This window comes from Cladophialophora bantiana (genome assembly GCF_000835475.1).
Source record: "Cladophialophora bantiana CBS 173.52 unplaced genomic scaffold supercont1.4, whole genome shotgun sequence".
Taxonomy (NCBI): Eukaryota; Fungi; Ascomycota; class Eurotiomycetes; order Chaetothyriales; family Herpotrichiellaceae; genus Cladophialophora; species Cladophialophora bantiana.
In genome coordinates this window covers 1,251,674-1,267,638 of record NW_015971578.1, presented here as the reverse complement: position 1 = coordinate 1,267,638, position 15,965 = coordinate 1,251,674, and the positions used below count along the sequence as shown (strand labels likewise).

The 15,965-nt window shown below is 52.4% G+C and overlaps 9 protein-coding genes across 9 annotated transcripts; 5 read left to right on the top strand and 4 right to left on the bottom strand.

Annotated features, from left to right (window-relative positions):
* Positions 1 to 41: 41 nt before the first annotated feature.
* Positions 42 to 940, bottom strand: Z519_03234 (uncharacterized protein; the record flags this gene model as incomplete). Its single annotated transcript, XM_016760986.1, has 3 exons — positions 42 to 144; positions 199 to 524; positions 581 to 940. 3 exons carry the CDS (start codon positions 938 to 940, stop codon positions 42 to 44), a joined length of 789 nt encoding a protein of 262 aa, XP_016622836.1.
* Positions 941 to 2,115: 1,175 nt separating this feature from the next.
* Z519_03233 (uncharacterized protein) lies at positions 2,116 to 2,703 on the bottom strand (the record flags this gene model as incomplete). The annotated part of the gene is made up of 1 exon (XM_016760985.1): positions 2,116 to 2,703. One exon carries the CDS (start codon positions 2,701 to 2,703, stop codon positions 2,116 to 2,118), a length of 588 nt encoding a protein of 195 aa, XP_016622835.1.
* A 2,594-nt stretch (positions 2,704 to 5,297) lies between these two features.
* On the top strand, positions 5,298 to 6,728 carry Z519_03232 (uncharacterized protein; the record flags this gene model as incomplete). The annotated part of the gene is made up of 3 exons (XM_016760984.1): positions 5,298 to 5,558; positions 5,609 to 6,145; positions 6,201 to 6,728. 3 exons carry the CDS (start codon positions 5,298 to 5,300, stop codon positions 6,726 to 6,728), a joined length of 1,326 nt encoding a protein of 441 aa, XP_016622834.1.
* Positions 6,729 to 7,835: 1,107 nt separating this feature from the next.
* On the top strand, positions 7,836 to 9,124 carry Z519_03231 (uncharacterized protein; the record flags this gene model as incomplete). Its single annotated transcript, XM_016760983.1, has 4 exons — positions 7,836 to 8,136; positions 8,192 to 8,399; positions 8,463 to 8,924; positions 9,013 to 9,124. 4 exons carry the CDS (start codon positions 7,836 to 7,838, stop codon positions 9,122 to 9,124), a joined length of 1,083 nt encoding a protein of 360 aa, XP_016622833.1.
* A 22-nt stretch (positions 9,125 to 9,146) lies between these two features.
* On the top strand, positions 9,147 to 9,743 carry Z519_03230 (uncharacterized protein; the record flags this gene model as incomplete). Its single annotated transcript, XM_016760982.1, has 2 exons — positions 9,147 to 9,386; positions 9,444 to 9,743. 2 exons carry the CDS (start codon positions 9,147 to 9,149, stop codon positions 9,741 to 9,743), a joined length of 540 nt encoding a protein of 179 aa, XP_016622832.1.
* A 436-nt stretch (positions 9,744 to 10,179) lies between these two features.
* Positions 10,180 to 11,710, top strand: Z519_03229 (uncharacterized protein; the record flags this gene model as incomplete). The annotated part of the gene is made up of 4 exons (XM_016760981.1): positions 10,180 to 10,249; positions 10,312 to 10,613; positions 10,667 to 11,449; positions 11,588 to 11,710. 4 exons carry the CDS (start codon positions 10,180 to 10,182, stop codon positions 11,708 to 11,710), a joined length of 1,278 nt encoding a protein of 425 aa, XP_016622831.1.
* Positions 11,711 to 12,019: 309 nt separating this feature from the next.
* On the bottom strand, positions 12,020 to 13,005 carry Z519_03228 (uncharacterized protein; the record flags this gene model as incomplete). The annotated part of the gene is made up of 2 exons (XM_016760980.1): positions 12,020 to 12,739; positions 12,952 to 13,005. The coding sequence occupies 2 exons, from the start codon at positions 13,003 to 13,005 to the stop codon at positions 12,020 to 12,022; spliced, it is 774 nt and encodes a 257-aa protein (XP_016622830.1).
* A 458-nt stretch (positions 13,006 to 13,463) lies between these two features.
* On the top strand, positions 13,464 to 14,382 carry Z519_03227 (uncharacterized protein; the record flags this gene model as incomplete). The annotated part of the gene is made up of 2 exons (XM_016760979.1): positions 13,464 to 13,629; positions 13,778 to 14,382. 2 exons carry the CDS (start codon positions 13,464 to 13,466, stop codon positions 14,380 to 14,382), a joined length of 771 nt encoding a protein of 256 aa, XP_016622829.1.
* Positions 14,383 to 14,521: 139 nt separating this feature from the next.
* Z519_03226 (uncharacterized protein) lies at positions 14,522 to 15,803 on the bottom strand (the record flags this gene model as incomplete). The annotated part of the gene is made up of 2 exons (XM_016760978.1): positions 14,522 to 15,309; positions 15,368 to 15,803. The coding sequence occupies 2 exons, from the start codon at positions 15,801 to 15,803 to the stop codon at positions 14,522 to 14,524; spliced, it is 1,224 nt and encodes a 407-aa protein (XP_016622828.1).
* Positions 15,804 to 15,965: the final 162 nt, after the last annotated feature.

Sequence of the window (15,965 nt, the reverse complement as noted above, 5' to 3'; positions counted from 1 at the left end):
TGAGTCGAAGCACGAGTCCAAGCTTTCCCTCTAAAGGTCATTCATCTCCATTTCTCGTAATCGGGGAACAAGTGATTGTGTATCCTTTCTGCGTATGTTATGACGCTTGAGAAGGTTTTTACAAGTTTCTTTGACTCTGGAGCGCTGGGATGCGAAATCAGAAACTCCCTGCTAATCATACAGACTTAGAGCACTCACCTATCACTGACGAGCACAGAAGTTATGAAACCAAACAGGGTTGCATCGGCTTCAGTGGGCTGTTCTCCTCCCAGTAGCCAAACAAGGTCATGATCACCCGAAGCATGTCGCAATCTACATTCAAGAACGTTGTCGATCGTCCGCCAGATCTCCGTCTTCAGGCTTCGAACTTCTTCGCCGCTCAGACGTCCGACTCCTTGACCGTGCAAGGTGTTTGTGATGCCTCGATAGATGAGATATCCGACAAGCACGCGGACTGGAAACGGCATCGACCACAGGGCCTTGTCTCTTTGGACATAGAAGTTCTCGAGCCACCGCTCGCGCATCTAATCAATGATGTCAAACCCGGCTGAGGAAATACCAAGCGTTGGAAAATACTCACATGGTAGAAATACAACTTGTCTTCCAGCAGAGCTCGAAGAGCAAGATCTTCCAGCCTGAGTTGTTTGGGCAAGCTCTCATTGAGATCCGGAAGATGACCCATGCTCAAGAGTCTCTGAATGATGAACGTTGAGTCTCCCAGGAAAGAGGGCCCCTTTTCGCCATCGACCTGAAGGGGCCCGAGATCAACATAGGGGATTTTACCCTTTGGTGCAACCTTGACCGAACCAGCATCGACGTCGTAGGCCAGTCCAGCGTGCCGAAACCGAAATTCGACTTTGGTCACAAAGGGGGACCAGCTGTAGACCCCCTTTTCGGGCCAGCCGCGATAGAGTGCTAACTTGGAGCACTTCGCTGACATTTTTTAAATTGCGGTGTCCTGATTGGAAAATAAAACAGCACTTTCAAAAACACGTACCTGAAAGCCGGATCTCAATATAGAACATGATCAAGCGTTGGATGTTGCAGTTGATATACATCAGGAGCGCAACCTCGTTGAGCAAGGCTGGAACCAATCGGGTTCTACTTCCCCATGCACCGACTCGGCTCGGCTGCACAGCGAGCCGAGCCCGACATATCTACCAGTATGTCTGGGCGAAACAACTACACGGGAGGCAGTGGTCACGCTCTCTCCTTTTTGTCCTCCGTGTTCCATTCTATTGATGGCAAGGGAGAAATAATGACGAGGAGTACACCTTCTTCATAGGGAACCCCACCTTCCATTCATAGTCGGATAAGCTCCTACTGCTAGTCAAATTGGTGCAAGCTATTCTATTTTTTCCATCTCCAGCGTCGACGGATTCAACTATCCAAAGACAACGAGTAAGTATGAGATAAGCCGAGGATCGCTGCAGCTTTCCCACGTCCTTTGAAACAGGGACTACTTGGAACCTATGTCAGAATTGTCAATCGATGACAGAAAATTAACAACCATAATCTATGAAGGAGAAAACCGTAGAGGATTGTTTTAGAGGTCTAGCATAACGTTGAGGTGTTGTGGTTGCAGCTGGATATCTACCTCTGCGGAACGTTCTTTCTTCTCCACCGAAGGCCATGAGACCAAACGAGGGTGTTGAGTCTGCCACATTGTCGTCGGCTTACTTTACATCCTCAAATCCTCAAGGGTACTATCCTCCAGGCTCGCACAGCCAGGGACGCCGAAAAAGATTTGATAAGGTCCTTCGCCCTCTGGTTCCCCTTGATATCCGTTATTTCACCGCCGCCATTCTGAGAAGCTTTGGAAATTCAGCGTCCGATCACTCGTCTCAAGAGGCACTCAAATTAATGTCCGTCAACTAAAAGGATCACACTTCGCAGCGGGACAGGCGCCCAATCAACGCGGGATATCTGAATTCTGGAACACTGAAGAAAGGGTGCCATATTTGGAGGGTTCAGAATGCAGTCATCATCAATCTCCACAATTACTAGACAGTACTGGTATATTGGCTTCTTCAATGCCCGTCACAAAATCCCCAAGCACCGGATGCTCACACCAGACCAGTGCGGCTCCGTCTGCCCTGCCGCCGACAAGGACTTTTAAGCGAGCATCAGCAGCAAGCTCACCGTCACTAGCGCGACGGTAGTCCTCGCGACAAGTCCCTGGCCCTGGACACCTCTCCCCACGCCAGCACTTTGAGCGACTGACGCGGTGGTCGATTCTGGGGGTGGCACCACCTCGGTGCTGGTGAATAGGTCCGGCGTCGTAGAGGTTGATGTCACGACCACCGTGATGGCCGCCGATGTAGTCGGATTTGGTGGTGCTTTCGTGCTGGAAGGCTTTGGCGGTGGGGTCTCAGTCGTGGTTGGAACCGGCGGTGGAGTCTCGGACGGAGTCGGCGTGGGAGTCGACGCAGGAGTTGTCGACCCGCTGGCCCCCACTGTTGCCACAGAAGCCTGTGTGTTTCCTGCTGTGGCCTTGCAGTCGTCTGGGCCGAGTGTCACGGACGATCCGTCTGTGTCTGCCAACACGGTACATGAAGCGTCGCTACAACAAACGCCGTCGGTATCGCAGAAACCGCAGGTCAGGCCGATCGCGCAGCTGCCGCCCGCGCTGTCGTCGCAGCAAACATCCCCGGCAGGAACAGCACCTCCACCAGCGCAGCAGACGGCGTTTTGCACCAACATAGCAGCCGTCTGGGTTTGGGCGGACTAGTCAGTGAAAGCGAACAGAAGAACAACGAAAGCAAAACTTGGACTCAACGAAATGTGTTTTGGTCATACCAGGACAAAGAGTATCGCCTGATGTGCAATCATCTCGTCTGACCAGGCCGTTGAAGTGCAGCAAATCGGCCCTGAGTTGGCTGGAGTTTCGCATGCTGCAGCAGGAAAACTCCTGAGCAAGGTCGATGCGGTAGAGAGGCCGGAAATGTGTGGCGAGGACGACAGTGGACAGGAAGGCGAGCAGCCAGCAGAAATGGCGACTTCACACATATCATCTTCTCAGACAGGCGGGCAGATACGAAGAGATGAAACTACCTAATGGTTCCGGTTCGACAAACAAGCTAGATAGAGTGAGGGATTCCGTTTGCTCGAGTTTTCTCGAAACACCCGGAGCAGCTGTTTTCTCTTCGAAACCTTTTTTTGGCGGGACGACGCGCCGTATATGATGAGCGGCTTCGCCATTGCTTCAGGCCTCGAAGGTGGTCGTGGTGCTGGTAGCACGAATTCCCTCAACGTCCTTTTCACCTGGGCGACGGGATGAACATGAGGGGGGCTGAAGTTAGGTACATACATACGCGGGGCAATTACCCGATACAAATTCACCATCCACCAACAATATGAACGTCGGAAGGCCCAGTCTTACGCCGTGCGAGCTTGAGAAAGCTTTCACGAGCTTAGTGATTGTCTCAGCCTTGGCGCTGCTTTCAGCCGAGCGCAAGACCAGACAAGGCGAGTTGAACCTGCATATAGCCAATCAAGCGAGTTGCAAAAACTTTGCAGCGTTCAGCTCCAGCTCACACATGGTACAATGGTTAGCCGAAGAGTGAATACAGAGTCGAGAACCCGGAGAGGGAAGCCTCCCTGTATGGGAACTCTGTTTCTCTCTTGGCGAAGACACTGCATCCTCACACAGCATGGTAGGACCGGGGGCGACCTTGGCTCGGCCTGACCGTCTGTTAGAACCATGGCAAGAGAAGCGAGTCGAAGCGTAGGATTAGGTACTTGCAACAGAGTTGCATGAATAATAGTAAAGTGGAATCCCATATGAAGTCAAGTGAAATCCCTACCATGGGCATGAGGGTCTACCAGTAGGCTGGGGATCCAGCAGCGTTCCCGGTATTAGCCAAGTACGGCCCTCACCGGTGCCGACCCCAGACCTTGGGTGGGGTTCCTTGCAGCTCCACAATAAGGGTCTAGAGTCCGTCAAGGCCAGAGGGGTGGCTTGCCTCCTGAGTTTGCTGATTCGGGATACTCTTCATCATAATGGCACTTGACAAATGCCCCTTCTGGCATGGATCTCCGCATCAGTCTAGCGTACATGAAAGTCCAACCGTATGTATATCACTCGACCCAGAGAGTCACTTCAACCGCATGAGGTCACAGGGTAAGCGGCGAGATTGAACGTTACAGCTGGTGAATTTCAACAGCCTCACCACCTGTCGAAACGTGAAGCCTTTGTATTTCGGATGCCCCTTGTCCATGTACTTTTAGGTGATACATCCAAAATCAAAAGGCCGCTGGTCGACACTTCGTACTGCGGGAAGGTACCTAAGACATGGACTCCATACATTAGAGGACAACGTAATCATTCCAGAGCCCGGGGATTCTCCATATGGAATGGTCTGCTTTCTTTCTCTGCGTCAATACGAACAAGCCCCCTTGGCTCTTCTTTCCACTGTACTCCCTCTTTACCGTGCATTCGCCTTCAGCCCCAACCTCATAAGACAACCCATCGACCGCCGATTGGTCGGAACAACACCATCTCATACACCACGAATCAGTTGACGAAGACATCACCTAAATTGTTGCCTCCTCGGGATTTCGCCGTTGCAAGTCAAGATTGTTCTAATAAACGGATCACCGAGTTCTCCATCTGGACAAGCTTCTCGTTCAAGTACGATTCTGGCTTATGCCTCCAACCTCAACCGTGATGTAACCAACTAGCCTCACATTCATCCTTCCTCGTAAACTGTCTGTTGAAGAGTCTTAACTTGGGCTTCCATTGCCGATATGACAGAATCCTCCCCGCCTCATGTGAGATGGCGAGCAACTCTTTGAAATAGCAACCACCAACCACAACCTTGCGCCGACTCGCGAGTCCAAGAAAGATACTCATCGTCAGTCAATACCGGAAGAGACGCGGCTTTCAAGTGCTGACGCGACTTGCTGTCGTTGCGCGCGAGGAGAGTCAGGAGGTGTTTCCTAAGCAATTCATCTTTGTGGGACTGACTGGATGCGCACCTGCCAATATCAGTCAAGCATGGTATTGGCACTAGTAATCGTGTTGGAGAAAGCTGCTCCTGGACTGCTTGTTACGCAAATGGCACGGGAATTCTTTGAATCCAAGCATGGCCTACACCAGGACGACCAGTCAGGCAAATCCGGACTTTCGCTTGCAAGCCAGTGATGGTAATGACACGAACGATGTCCGTGGTTTCAGGCTCACGCATCGAACAATGCCGTTCATATAATGAGTTCGCCTCTTCCCCAACCCTTCTGTTTTCTGTTTCCATCTTCGTAATCCCCAAGTTTCACATGAAGCACTGGTCAGTTAGGCAATGGCATCTCCACATATCGACCAGCGCAGCCTCCTTGGCCTAGCAGAGTCTATTGCTTCCAGCGCAAAGACCATCGTGGACAGCCTGAAAGGACAGAAGCTCCCACAACCATCTTTCTTGGCCTGCAGCCCCATGAAATACCCTGAAAATCCGGACCTCGCCAAACTGCAAGATGCGCGGATGAACCTCATCACTTCGGCTTGGGCAATTGAACAGCTGGCCGCCGGCCCACAGGATTATATCTACTGGCAGGCCTACACGGTATGCGGTGATGGCGAGGAGGTGCATTTCAGTTATCTCACTGCTTGTAGATTAAGCACGATCTCACCGTCCTTAATGCTTTCGCAAAATTTGGCATTTTCGACGCGGTGCCATCAGATGGCGATATCTCTTATGCGGATCTCGCACGAAAAGTCCCCCTGACTGAAAGACAACTCCGGCGGCTCTTTAGACATGCCATGACCAAAAACATATTCTTTGAACCCCGCCCTGACCACGTCGCTCACACAGCTCTCTCCATGGCCCCGGTCAAGAATCCGACACTGAAACCCTGGATTCGTCACAATCTCGGAGAGGTTCTGCCTGCCAGTTCACGCTTGGCGGATGCTGTGGAAAAGTATGGCGATACGCAAGATCCGACGCAAACTGCGTTCAGCATGGCCTGGAACCTGGGGAAAGGGAAAAGCTTGTTCGACTGGCTGGCGAACGATGGTGAAGGGCCCGAGAGAGGCTGGCGCGCTCGTCTATTTGCCCAAGCTATGCAAGCCATGGACGGTGGTGGCCATGACAGAAGATACACTATTCAAGGGTTCGATTGGGAGGGCCTCGGTAAAGCTACTGTCGTCGACGTGAGTATTGGTTAGTTGCAAACCGTCAATGTCTTGCCTAACCACCTGTGCATAGGTTGGCGGATCTAGTGGATTCATCTCCATGTCACTGGCTGAGAAGTTTCCTGCTCTTCGATTTGTTGTCCAAGACTTGCCCGAGGTCGAGAATGCTTTTAATGCACTCATCCCCACGGACCTCAAATCGCGGATCACATTCCAGCAATACGATTTTATGACTCCCCAACCCCAGTACGGCGCCGACGTGTTCCTCCTGCGGCATGTTCTACATGACTGGACTGATGCCATTGCCATTAAAATCCTACGGAACCTCATCAATGGCCTAGGCGGAACTATGAAGGATGGCGCGCGAATTATTGTTTCAGACAATGTGATGCCTCCGATAGGAGTCATCCCTCCACCGTTGGAACGTCTTACCACAACGGCGGACCTGCAAATGTGGACGGTGCTAAATGCTCTTGAGCGGAGAAAGGATGATTGGATTGACCTGTTCAAGCAAGCAGATGAGAGGCTAGAGATTGTGGCGTTTGTACAACCTGAAGGCAGCTCGGATACGGTCATTGAGGTCGTGTTCCAGGACAAATAGACTTGTCCAAAGGAGGAACCCTCCTTCGATGCGCAGCATCAACGCCGTTTATTTGAGAAATTCTAAAGAGGTCGATTCTACCAGTGTGAGAACGATGCATTCAACATACTCCACGGGGCCTATCTCACAGCCGTCGAGATATCAGATTGCGCGGTATCTGAGTGTCAAGAAAGTCGAAATACCCAAATGTCGCCTACGCAGGTCTGAGTTGGAGGATGTCAGGGGAAAGACCTCGGGTCTAGATTCAACATCTATTGCCGTGTTATTTCAGGGGCAACAAAGGATGGGACGGGCACGTGTCACAGCGAAATTATTCTTTGTGGTGAAGCTTAAGAATGTCAGTTATGGCAATCGGATCTCGAGCATCATGATCCGTCAACAAAATCATGAAACAGCAGAAAGGTGATGTAAGGGGATGAGATCGCAGGGATAATGGAGAGTGTGACAGATCTGACTTCCAAGCGACAAGGCTGCCCGCCTCACTGAGGTTCAGCCTTGTGGTCGCCTCCGTCCATATCAAAGCTTTTGCGGCTGATTGACCAGAGAGCAAGAATGCCACCTAGATTATTTATAACCGGCCGTGTCTCAATCGCCCGCGCGTAACCTTGTCCTACCTCTCCCCAGCATCCCCTGTCACTTGTCATCCTGTCACACGACAAGGCAGTCATCAACCCCTAAGGACGTACATCGAAATTTGGGAACAGAAGGGACAGTGAAGAAGAAAGTCGCCATTGTTGGACAAAGCGACCCGTCCGCCTGACACTCTGGCACTCTACCATGGGGCGTCTCTTCACTTGTTCGACGTCCACGTGAACAAACATTGCCTGCGACTTCCTTTCCTCATCCAGCCTTTCCTTTCCGACTACAAGAAGTCAATCAACCTTCGAACCGCTCCTGCTTCATCCGGCTGGTTGCTCGATACGCCTTATTTCTTCTCTTTCTCTCGCGGACCTTGACTTCTCTTCATCCTCCACCCGCAACGACCTCACCACATCTTCTGTTCTGCGTCCCTGCGCGTACTTCCGCAGTTGATCAAGTGTATTAACATTCACAACAATATCCAGAAACACTCTATCCGGACAATATCTCACACTCCGCTCATTCACCATGCCTGGTGAAGGCGCTGTCCACCTTGCGGCTACGACCGATGTCGCCCGTGTTGAAGCGCCGGTCACTTTGAGGGCCTACCTGATGTGCGCCTTTGCGGCCTTCGGGGGAATTTTCTTTGGGTATGACTCGGGCTACATCAACGGCGTGATGGCGATGAAGTTTTTCATTCATGAATTCACTGGCAAGCCGTATCCCGAGTCAAATGCGACGGCTGCGGAGACTGCGGCTTTTGTCATCCCTTCGTGGCGCCGGTCCCTGATCGTGTCAATCCTGTCTTGTGGAACCTTCTTCGGTGCAAGTAGGGTGTTCCCAAGTCTTATTTTGAATATCAAGGACTGACTCCGTCTTTCTAGTCATTGCCGGTGACCTCGCCGACTTCATTGGTCGTCGAACCACCATCATTGCCGGTTGCGTCGTGTTCTGCGTCGGCGCTGCCCTCCAGACTGCCGCCACAGCTTACGGCCTTCTGATTGCCGGTCGTCTCATAGCTGGGTTCGGTGTTGGTTTTGTGTCCGCCACAATCATATTGTACATGTCGGAAATCTCCCCCCGCAAAGTCCGGTAAGTCTCGCTAAAGACTCACAAATTTTGGCTCGGGATGCCCAGTGTTGATGAACAACATAGGGGCGCTCTTGTTTCTGGATACCAATTCTGCATCACTCTGGGTTTGCTGCTGGCGTCGTGCGTTGTCTACGGCACCGAGAATTTCACAGACTCTGGCTCATACCGAATTCCCATTGCTCTCCAAATGCTCTGGGCAATTGTCCTGGCCGCAGGACTGCTCACCTTGCCCGAATCTCCACGATATTTCGTCAAACGCGGCAACCTAGACAAAGCAACTCACGCTCTTGCTCGTCTCCGAGGCCAGCCTCGCGCGTCCGAGCTGATCCAGCAGGAATTGGCAGAGGTCGTCGCCAATCATGAGTATGAGCTGCGAGTCATTCCCCAAGGGAGCTACTTTGCCAGTGGGACCAACTGCTTCAAAGGCAGTCTCTTCAAACCGAGCTCAAACCTGCGTCGAACGATTTTGGGTACTTCTCTGCAGATGATGCAGCAGTGGACAGGAGTTAATTTCATCTTTTACTTGTAAGTCGTCTTTGGCAAACTTACCTGTTTCTTGCGCGAGAGCATCCTCCAAGGCTTTGTCGGCTGTCCGATGCTAACGGTAATCTAGCGGCACCACTTTCTTCACCCAGCTCGGAACTATTCAGAATCCCTTCCTGATTTCTCTAATCACCAACCCTCGTGAATGTCTGTTCAACTCCACTGTCTTTCTGGATCATTGAACGATTCGGTCGTCGTTCAATCATGATCTGGGGTGCTGTCGGCATGGTCGTGTGCCAGTTCATCGTCGCAATCGCTGGAACTTCCGACGGCCACAACCCGCAGACTGTCAAGGCTGAGATTGCATTTATCTGCATTTACATCTTCTTTTTCGCAGCCACCTGGGGACCCGGAGCCTGGGTGGTGATTGGAGAAGTGTTTCCTCTCCCTATCCGGTCTCGTGGAGTCGGGCTGTCCACCGCTTCGAATTGGCTCTGGAACTGTGTAAGTGAAATATCCCTTTTTGTTTGATGGCGTCCAGTAACATAGTTCACGATACAGATCATCGCCATCATCACACCGTACATGGTGAGTTCCGACGAAGGTAACCTGGGTCCCAAGGTGTTCTTTATCTGGGGTGCTCTATGCGCGTGTTGCCTTGTCTATGCCTATTTCCTCATTCCTGAAACCAAAGGCCTTACCCTAGAACAAGTCGACCGGATGTTGGAAGTGACAACTCCGCGGACATCGTCGCGATGGACGCCGCGGACGACATATGCGGCCGAGATGGGAGTTACTGGGGATGGTGAACTCAAGTCAGAGGTTGTTGAAGGTATCCAGTGCAAAGGCTCTGCTGTGTAAGCATCATGCGAGTCCCGGGGTAGAGTCCTACGTTTCATGGCGACTCAGATACGTCCTCGAGCAGATAACAAAGCACATGCAAGCAGCAAGAAAAAGTCGGGAATGGCGGCAAAACTCCGGCCGCCGCCGGCATCCTGCAATTACGGTCTGATGAGGCTGTGGCTGGGCTGTGCACGTGGCTTGTTTCATGCTTGTCGCTCTGACCATTCCACATCTCTCAATAGAGTATTCCTCGTAATTACTCACCGCGCATTGTTCGATTTTACACTAGCAAGAACACAATGACATAACGTGGAAGGTAAACATTCCATTCGTCCCATGAGGAAGAGCAGAGCCTCTCCGAGCATTCTCAGCTTCTTTGTAACATCTCCATACAAAAGACTTCATCTTTGGCGCTTTCCTGCTTCTAGCCAGTGCCAATTCCTCCATAAGCAACATGGCGGGCAGTCCTCGTTCAACTTCTATTCCTGGAGATATCCGAGGCGTGGACAATTTCTCAATGGATGGTAAGGAAGCTATGAAGGAGCCACGGCCGTGTCAGAGACTTACATATCCACTTTCTGGTCAGAGGCCGAGCATCAAGACCTCAAAGACGACGGCATTGCCCCTTTTCCGTCTTCATCGAGACTTCAAGCCGCCGAGCTGCTGTTACAATGGAACCCTCGACCAAATCGGGTTGGCCCAGAAGACTTCCTTAATGCATTCTGCCGGGGAGAGGATGCCTTAGACGACCCTGCTTTTGATGCAGGTGGCAATGTTGCTCTGAAAGCATATCTGCAAGAACAGTTTATTCCTGGGCTTCCTGTCACCTCGACTGCACCTAGGAGTCAATGGCTCATGTCACTCATTACTGGGGAATCAAAGCTTCATGTAAGACTGCCCTCGTCGAAGAAAACACGTCAATCTAATTCCCGCCCACCCAGCCAGCAGAGGTCTCGGGTGCTTCCAGGGATCCAAATCTACAGCTCCTAGGCATCCCCCGCGAGATCCGAGACAAGATTGTCCGGTATGTCTTGGTGGGTGAAAAGGAAATCCCTTTACGCTTCAGGAGCTATGCTGTCGCGGAGAGAGCGTCTGCCACTTCCGGAGTGCACCGCGAAATGGATGACACGGTCCGTGGACATGATTGCACGGTCACGCAGATCTGGAAACCCGATGGACAGGTCCACGCTCTAGGTCTGCTCTTCACCTGCAGCCAAATGTACGAAGAGGGACGTGTGATATTCTACGGTGAGAACGTGTGGGTCGACACGAGTGCAGGGGACTTCCCAGCATTCTATTCGGAAGGGAATTTCTACATGTCCAGAAGCAACGCGGCGCTAGTGAAGAAGGCGAGGTTGCAACGCTGTCTGTCCTTCCCAGATGGCTTGGATGGAAGCCTCGACGCGTTCACTTCGTTTGCCAGCCACTGGCTTCCAAACCTCCAAAAGCTCCAGCTCAGATTTTACGTATTTAAGGCTTCGCCATCAGATCCTCAAACGATCTACTCCTTCGTGAAAGAAAGATTTCTGATAACGACTGCCGACATGACACAAAACCACCCAGCCTTGAAGAAAGCGATCTGGAATACTGATAGTGTTGCGCCCTACAAATTTTCTCTCAATTTTGGCGCCGAGCTAACGGTCCCTGGTCACAGCGATGAGGAGCTGTTCAAGGTTCGGACAGAGGAGATTGACGAGGAGGGACGCCGGCATTTCATTCCCCAGGTATGTAGGGACACTTTTCTGGCAGGAGTGCCACAACTTCCTTCGGCGCCCCTAGGGTGCTAAATGGTCCCCACGCTATTAGCGAGAAAGCGGCAATTGGAGCAAAAAGGGAGCTAACACTTCTTTTTCACTTGATAGAATCTCATCTTGGACTGTCAGAAGATCCGCCAAACTAACCGGGCCGATCTATCACGCCTACAACCCTGGGACCTTGCCCTTCCGGAGATGGCGACCTCGTCTGAGCCGCTCGTGTGGACATAGGGGATCCCTTCGCCCTCGAGCAATCTTCCACGGGGGAAGAGCATTATCTTCCGAATGACGAAAATTTGGCATGGGCGCAGGGAAACAGGTCTAACTATTGCCCAGCCGCTTGGATATCGCCCGATAGCTTGGCCCGAGTTGAGCCATGGCACTTCACTTGGTACAGGGGTAAAGCAACAAGGATCTGTCGGTAGTTCATGATACAGCCCCCTTTGTCTATATCCCAGTTCTCTATGGACGTTCCGACCAGAGAGCTCCAAACTCAAACTGGCGAGAGGAAAATAAAATGGCCCGATAAAAGAACATCTATTATAATTTCGCCTTGGTCCACGGCTCGCCCACCAAGGTCAAACCGGTCACGTTCTCCAGCTCTCTGACGGCATCCTTAGTTTTGCCTAGCACCACCCTGATCGTCCTGATGCCCAAGCTCTTGGCCGTCTTGAGGTTCTCGCCGATGTCGTCCAGAAACACGATATCCTGCGGTCTGATGTCGCTGCCCCATTTGTCGCGGATCAGCTGCAGCGCGTGCTCGTAGATGTCGCGGTTGGGTTTCCTCATGCCGACGTGGGCGCTGGACACGAAAATCTCAAACACCTGGCGCACGTCGTCGGGCGAGGGGTCGTTGAACGGGTGACCTTCCGGGTAGACGGTCGTGTTTGACAGCGCGGCGAGCTTGTACCGGCCGTCGGCTTTCAGCTTGAGCAGTGCCGGGTACATCCACGGGTCCGGGTTGCGCGAGTGGCTCATCATGGTCCAGTACAAGGCTTCGGCGTCGATGTCCGGCACGGGCGGCAGCTTTGAGGCGTCTGTGAGCGAGAGCTTGTCGCGGTGGAATTGCTCCCACAAGTCCGGACGCTGCAGGTCGGCCTTGAACATGCGAAAGTACTCGGCGTTGTTCGGGATTTCGCCCCGTTCCAGCTTGTGCCAGGCTCCGTTGGGCGTCAGCGCCCGGATTGAGTAGTTGATGTAACCGGTGGGAATGCCCTGCTTGATCTCGTAGTCGAGGATGGCTTGGAAGGGGGATTGGACCTAGAGCGTGGAAAAGATCAATACCCTCTCAGACATACAGCTGTGTCGAGATATAAATGTCCCATTTTCCGTTTTGATTTTTCTCTCCCTCTTCTCTCTTCTTTCTCCAGTGTATTGATCCGTCAACCGCGACGGGATTCGGTGGGCATCCCCAAGCATATTAAACAGCAAGCCGAGGCATTGAACCAGAAAACAGCGAGCTGGAAACTTACGCAAACACCTCCAATATCAAACATGAGCACTCTAGGACGAGATTGCAAGGCCATGATGACGAGAAGCCAAGTCTATCGCAGTGAGAGAGAGGAAAGGGACTCAACGAAACGCAATTATTATGAGAGTCACATCAGATCTGATACATGGTTTCTAGATGATATATCTGAAAGGGCAAAAAGACCGACTCATGCGTCGCTTGTTCCTTTGGAGATGGCCGAAGCCGCTTCAAGAAATGAGCCGAGGTCATTGATGCTGAACGGTGCGGCCTTCCGAGACAAAAGGCCAAAAGAGGCGATGACTTCGCTTGCGGTGTTTGTGCTCCACACTAAAGTGCTTGCGGTCGAGCACGGTGTGCTTTGGGGGGTGTAACTGGCGAGCCAGCGAGCTGGCAGCCTTACTGCTGAGTATTTGCCCGAGACGCGACTTGCGGAGCGCGTCGCGTGGTCAATGGACTAAGTACGCAGCAGCAACAAGAAACCACCTCTACTGATACAAGACACTCCTTTTGAACATGGACGAACCGTCAATCACGGCGCTCAAAGCAGCGTTCATCCGGTCCCAGGTCCGTCACCTGGAAACGCCCCTGGAACCGTCGACTCAATGGCGGGATCTCCTCCTGCCCGAGCCCACAGAAGGTCATCTCAGCGACAAAATGATCCAGGATCTCGTTTCGAAAGGTAATACAAAACAGATGCATTTGTCCTAAAGAACAATAGCAATTGAACATCCCCCGGCTGCCCATGAAAGAGGAAGTATGGTGACTTAGTACTGTTTTTGTTTGACACATTTTTCGCTGACGAAACTCGCGCAATCAACATTTTGCAGTCAACGACAAAATCAAACAGCACAACCGCCTCATCTTCTCCACGCAGTCCCAGCGCCACGTCGCCGAGCAGATCGAGTCGTTGCACTGGACGCTCGTGTCCGCGGACGACGCGGACCCCGACCTCGACACGGTCGCAATCCGCAGGGACGCCGACCTCACCGACTCTGAATTCATCGCGTCTTTGCCGCAGGACTATGACGGCGGCCTCCATCTACACCCGGACCACAGACCCCGGGAGCGGGAAGGGCGAGAGGGACCAGGGGACGCGGAACGTGAAGAACGGTATACCCGCATGCGCGAAGAACTGCTGTCGCTCAGCCAGCAGAGGGATGTATTGAAAGGGAAACTTGCACAGTATCGACGTTTGCAGCAGTTGATGGAGCCGCTGCGCGAGCCGCAGGAGAACATTCAGCCAAACCTGGTCACAAGAGACGGTGAATTGAGCCAAGAATTAGCCCGCATGAGGGTTCTGCTGGCGAGAGTGACGGCACAAGTTGGTGAGATGGGGAAAACGACGAGGCCTCACGAAGAGGGGCAGCCAAATGCCGCACAGACAGATCAACAGAAATTGGCACGAGTCATGGGATGGGGCGAAGTCGGCTGAGACCATCTCGGTCAATCATGCTAACCCAAGTTCGGCCTATATAAGTACATCAGCCACCCTCTTTGTGTCAAAGCACTCTCAGACACCCAGGACGCCGTGCCAAACCATGTTACCGCCTCGATCCCGGTGTCAAATTCATTCATTCATCATCAGCCTCCTCCACCGTTGGGGCAACATGTCGTTTAGCTGCGGTCGAAGTGGCAGCAGGTTCGACTGCAGACGTGACGATGGCACCATTCGAGGGCGGCACCACCACAGGAGCAGTGTTTTTCTCGCCTCCACCACCAGCGGCAGCGGCAGCGGCTAGCTTTTTCTGAGCTTTCTTGGCCTTCTTCTCCTTCTTCTTTCGCTTGATATCCTCCTTCGTTTCATGCCAGCCCCACAACGGCCGGAAACTCTCGAAGAAGCCCACATCTTCAAAGAGGTTGGGATATAGCCATAGTCCAGGGGGGACAAGGAAGAAGGTGATGATAAAGAGGATCAGGCGGAAGATAGCCATGGCAAAGAACAAACCAATCAGCCCCATCATGCCAACCGAAAGGTACCACACGCCCTGTCTCAATACGAGCGGCCAGAGCGGGAAAAGAACTGCTGCGAAGACCAAGACGACAACCAATGCTGCCCACAGTTTAGTCTTCCACTGCGACCCCTCATACAACCAGACGTAATGCATCATAGGGTCAAAATCCTGCTGTTGCTCGATCTTGACTTCCCACAACCCCTTGACTCGTTTCTCTTTCTTGGGTTTGGGGTGGTTGTGTCCCTCATGTGCATCCTTTTTGGAAACCCGCAAAGCGAGCATCGAGAGGGGGAGGAGTTGGAGGGCTGCACGGGCATCCACGTCATTCTCGACTTTGGGCAATAAGGGGTCCTTCTTTTGGGCCTTCTTGTAGGTGTCGGAGTTCAGGGCACGGAATGCACGTTTGACTGTACAGGGTCATGGTCAGCGGTGAACGATGGTATAGAACGAATCATTCTGTCATACCTTTGAACATATCCTTCCTCTCGCTATTCAAGATACATGTTCTAGTTTTCAAATCCTGGGAACGTAAAAACTTCGCGACTGCCAGCGCCTCGGGTTTAGCCTCCACCTTTGCATTCAACGGGATATGTTGGGCCTGCTGCCCGGGCGGCGGTCCTCGTGGTTGTCCTTGTGCTTGGCCACCCTGTGCCTGTTGTTGCTGCTGAGCCGCTTGTTGCTGGCGCATAAACTGCTGTCTAGCCTCTTCCTGCTTCATCTGCACAAACTGCTGAGGGGACATTCCCGCTTTGGCGGCTTCGGCCTCGATCTGTTGTCGTTGGAAGGCTTGAAATTGGGGGATGGTCATTCCGCGCTTTTGAGCTTCCATGGCAATCAATTGTTGGATTTGTTGTGGGCTGAAGGGTTGGGCGCCCGGCGGAGGGCCGCCTGGGGATGCCATGGTTGCAGGGGTCAGGTAGCGGAGAGGATTGCGAAAGAGTGAGGGAAGTGGGTGTGCGTGTGAATGATCCGTTCGATGTGTTAGGCTTCTACAAAGGTAGAATTCAATCTGGCTCGAGAGAAGCGAAAGTCGTCGGTGTAGTGATAGAGGGTGACTTGGGCC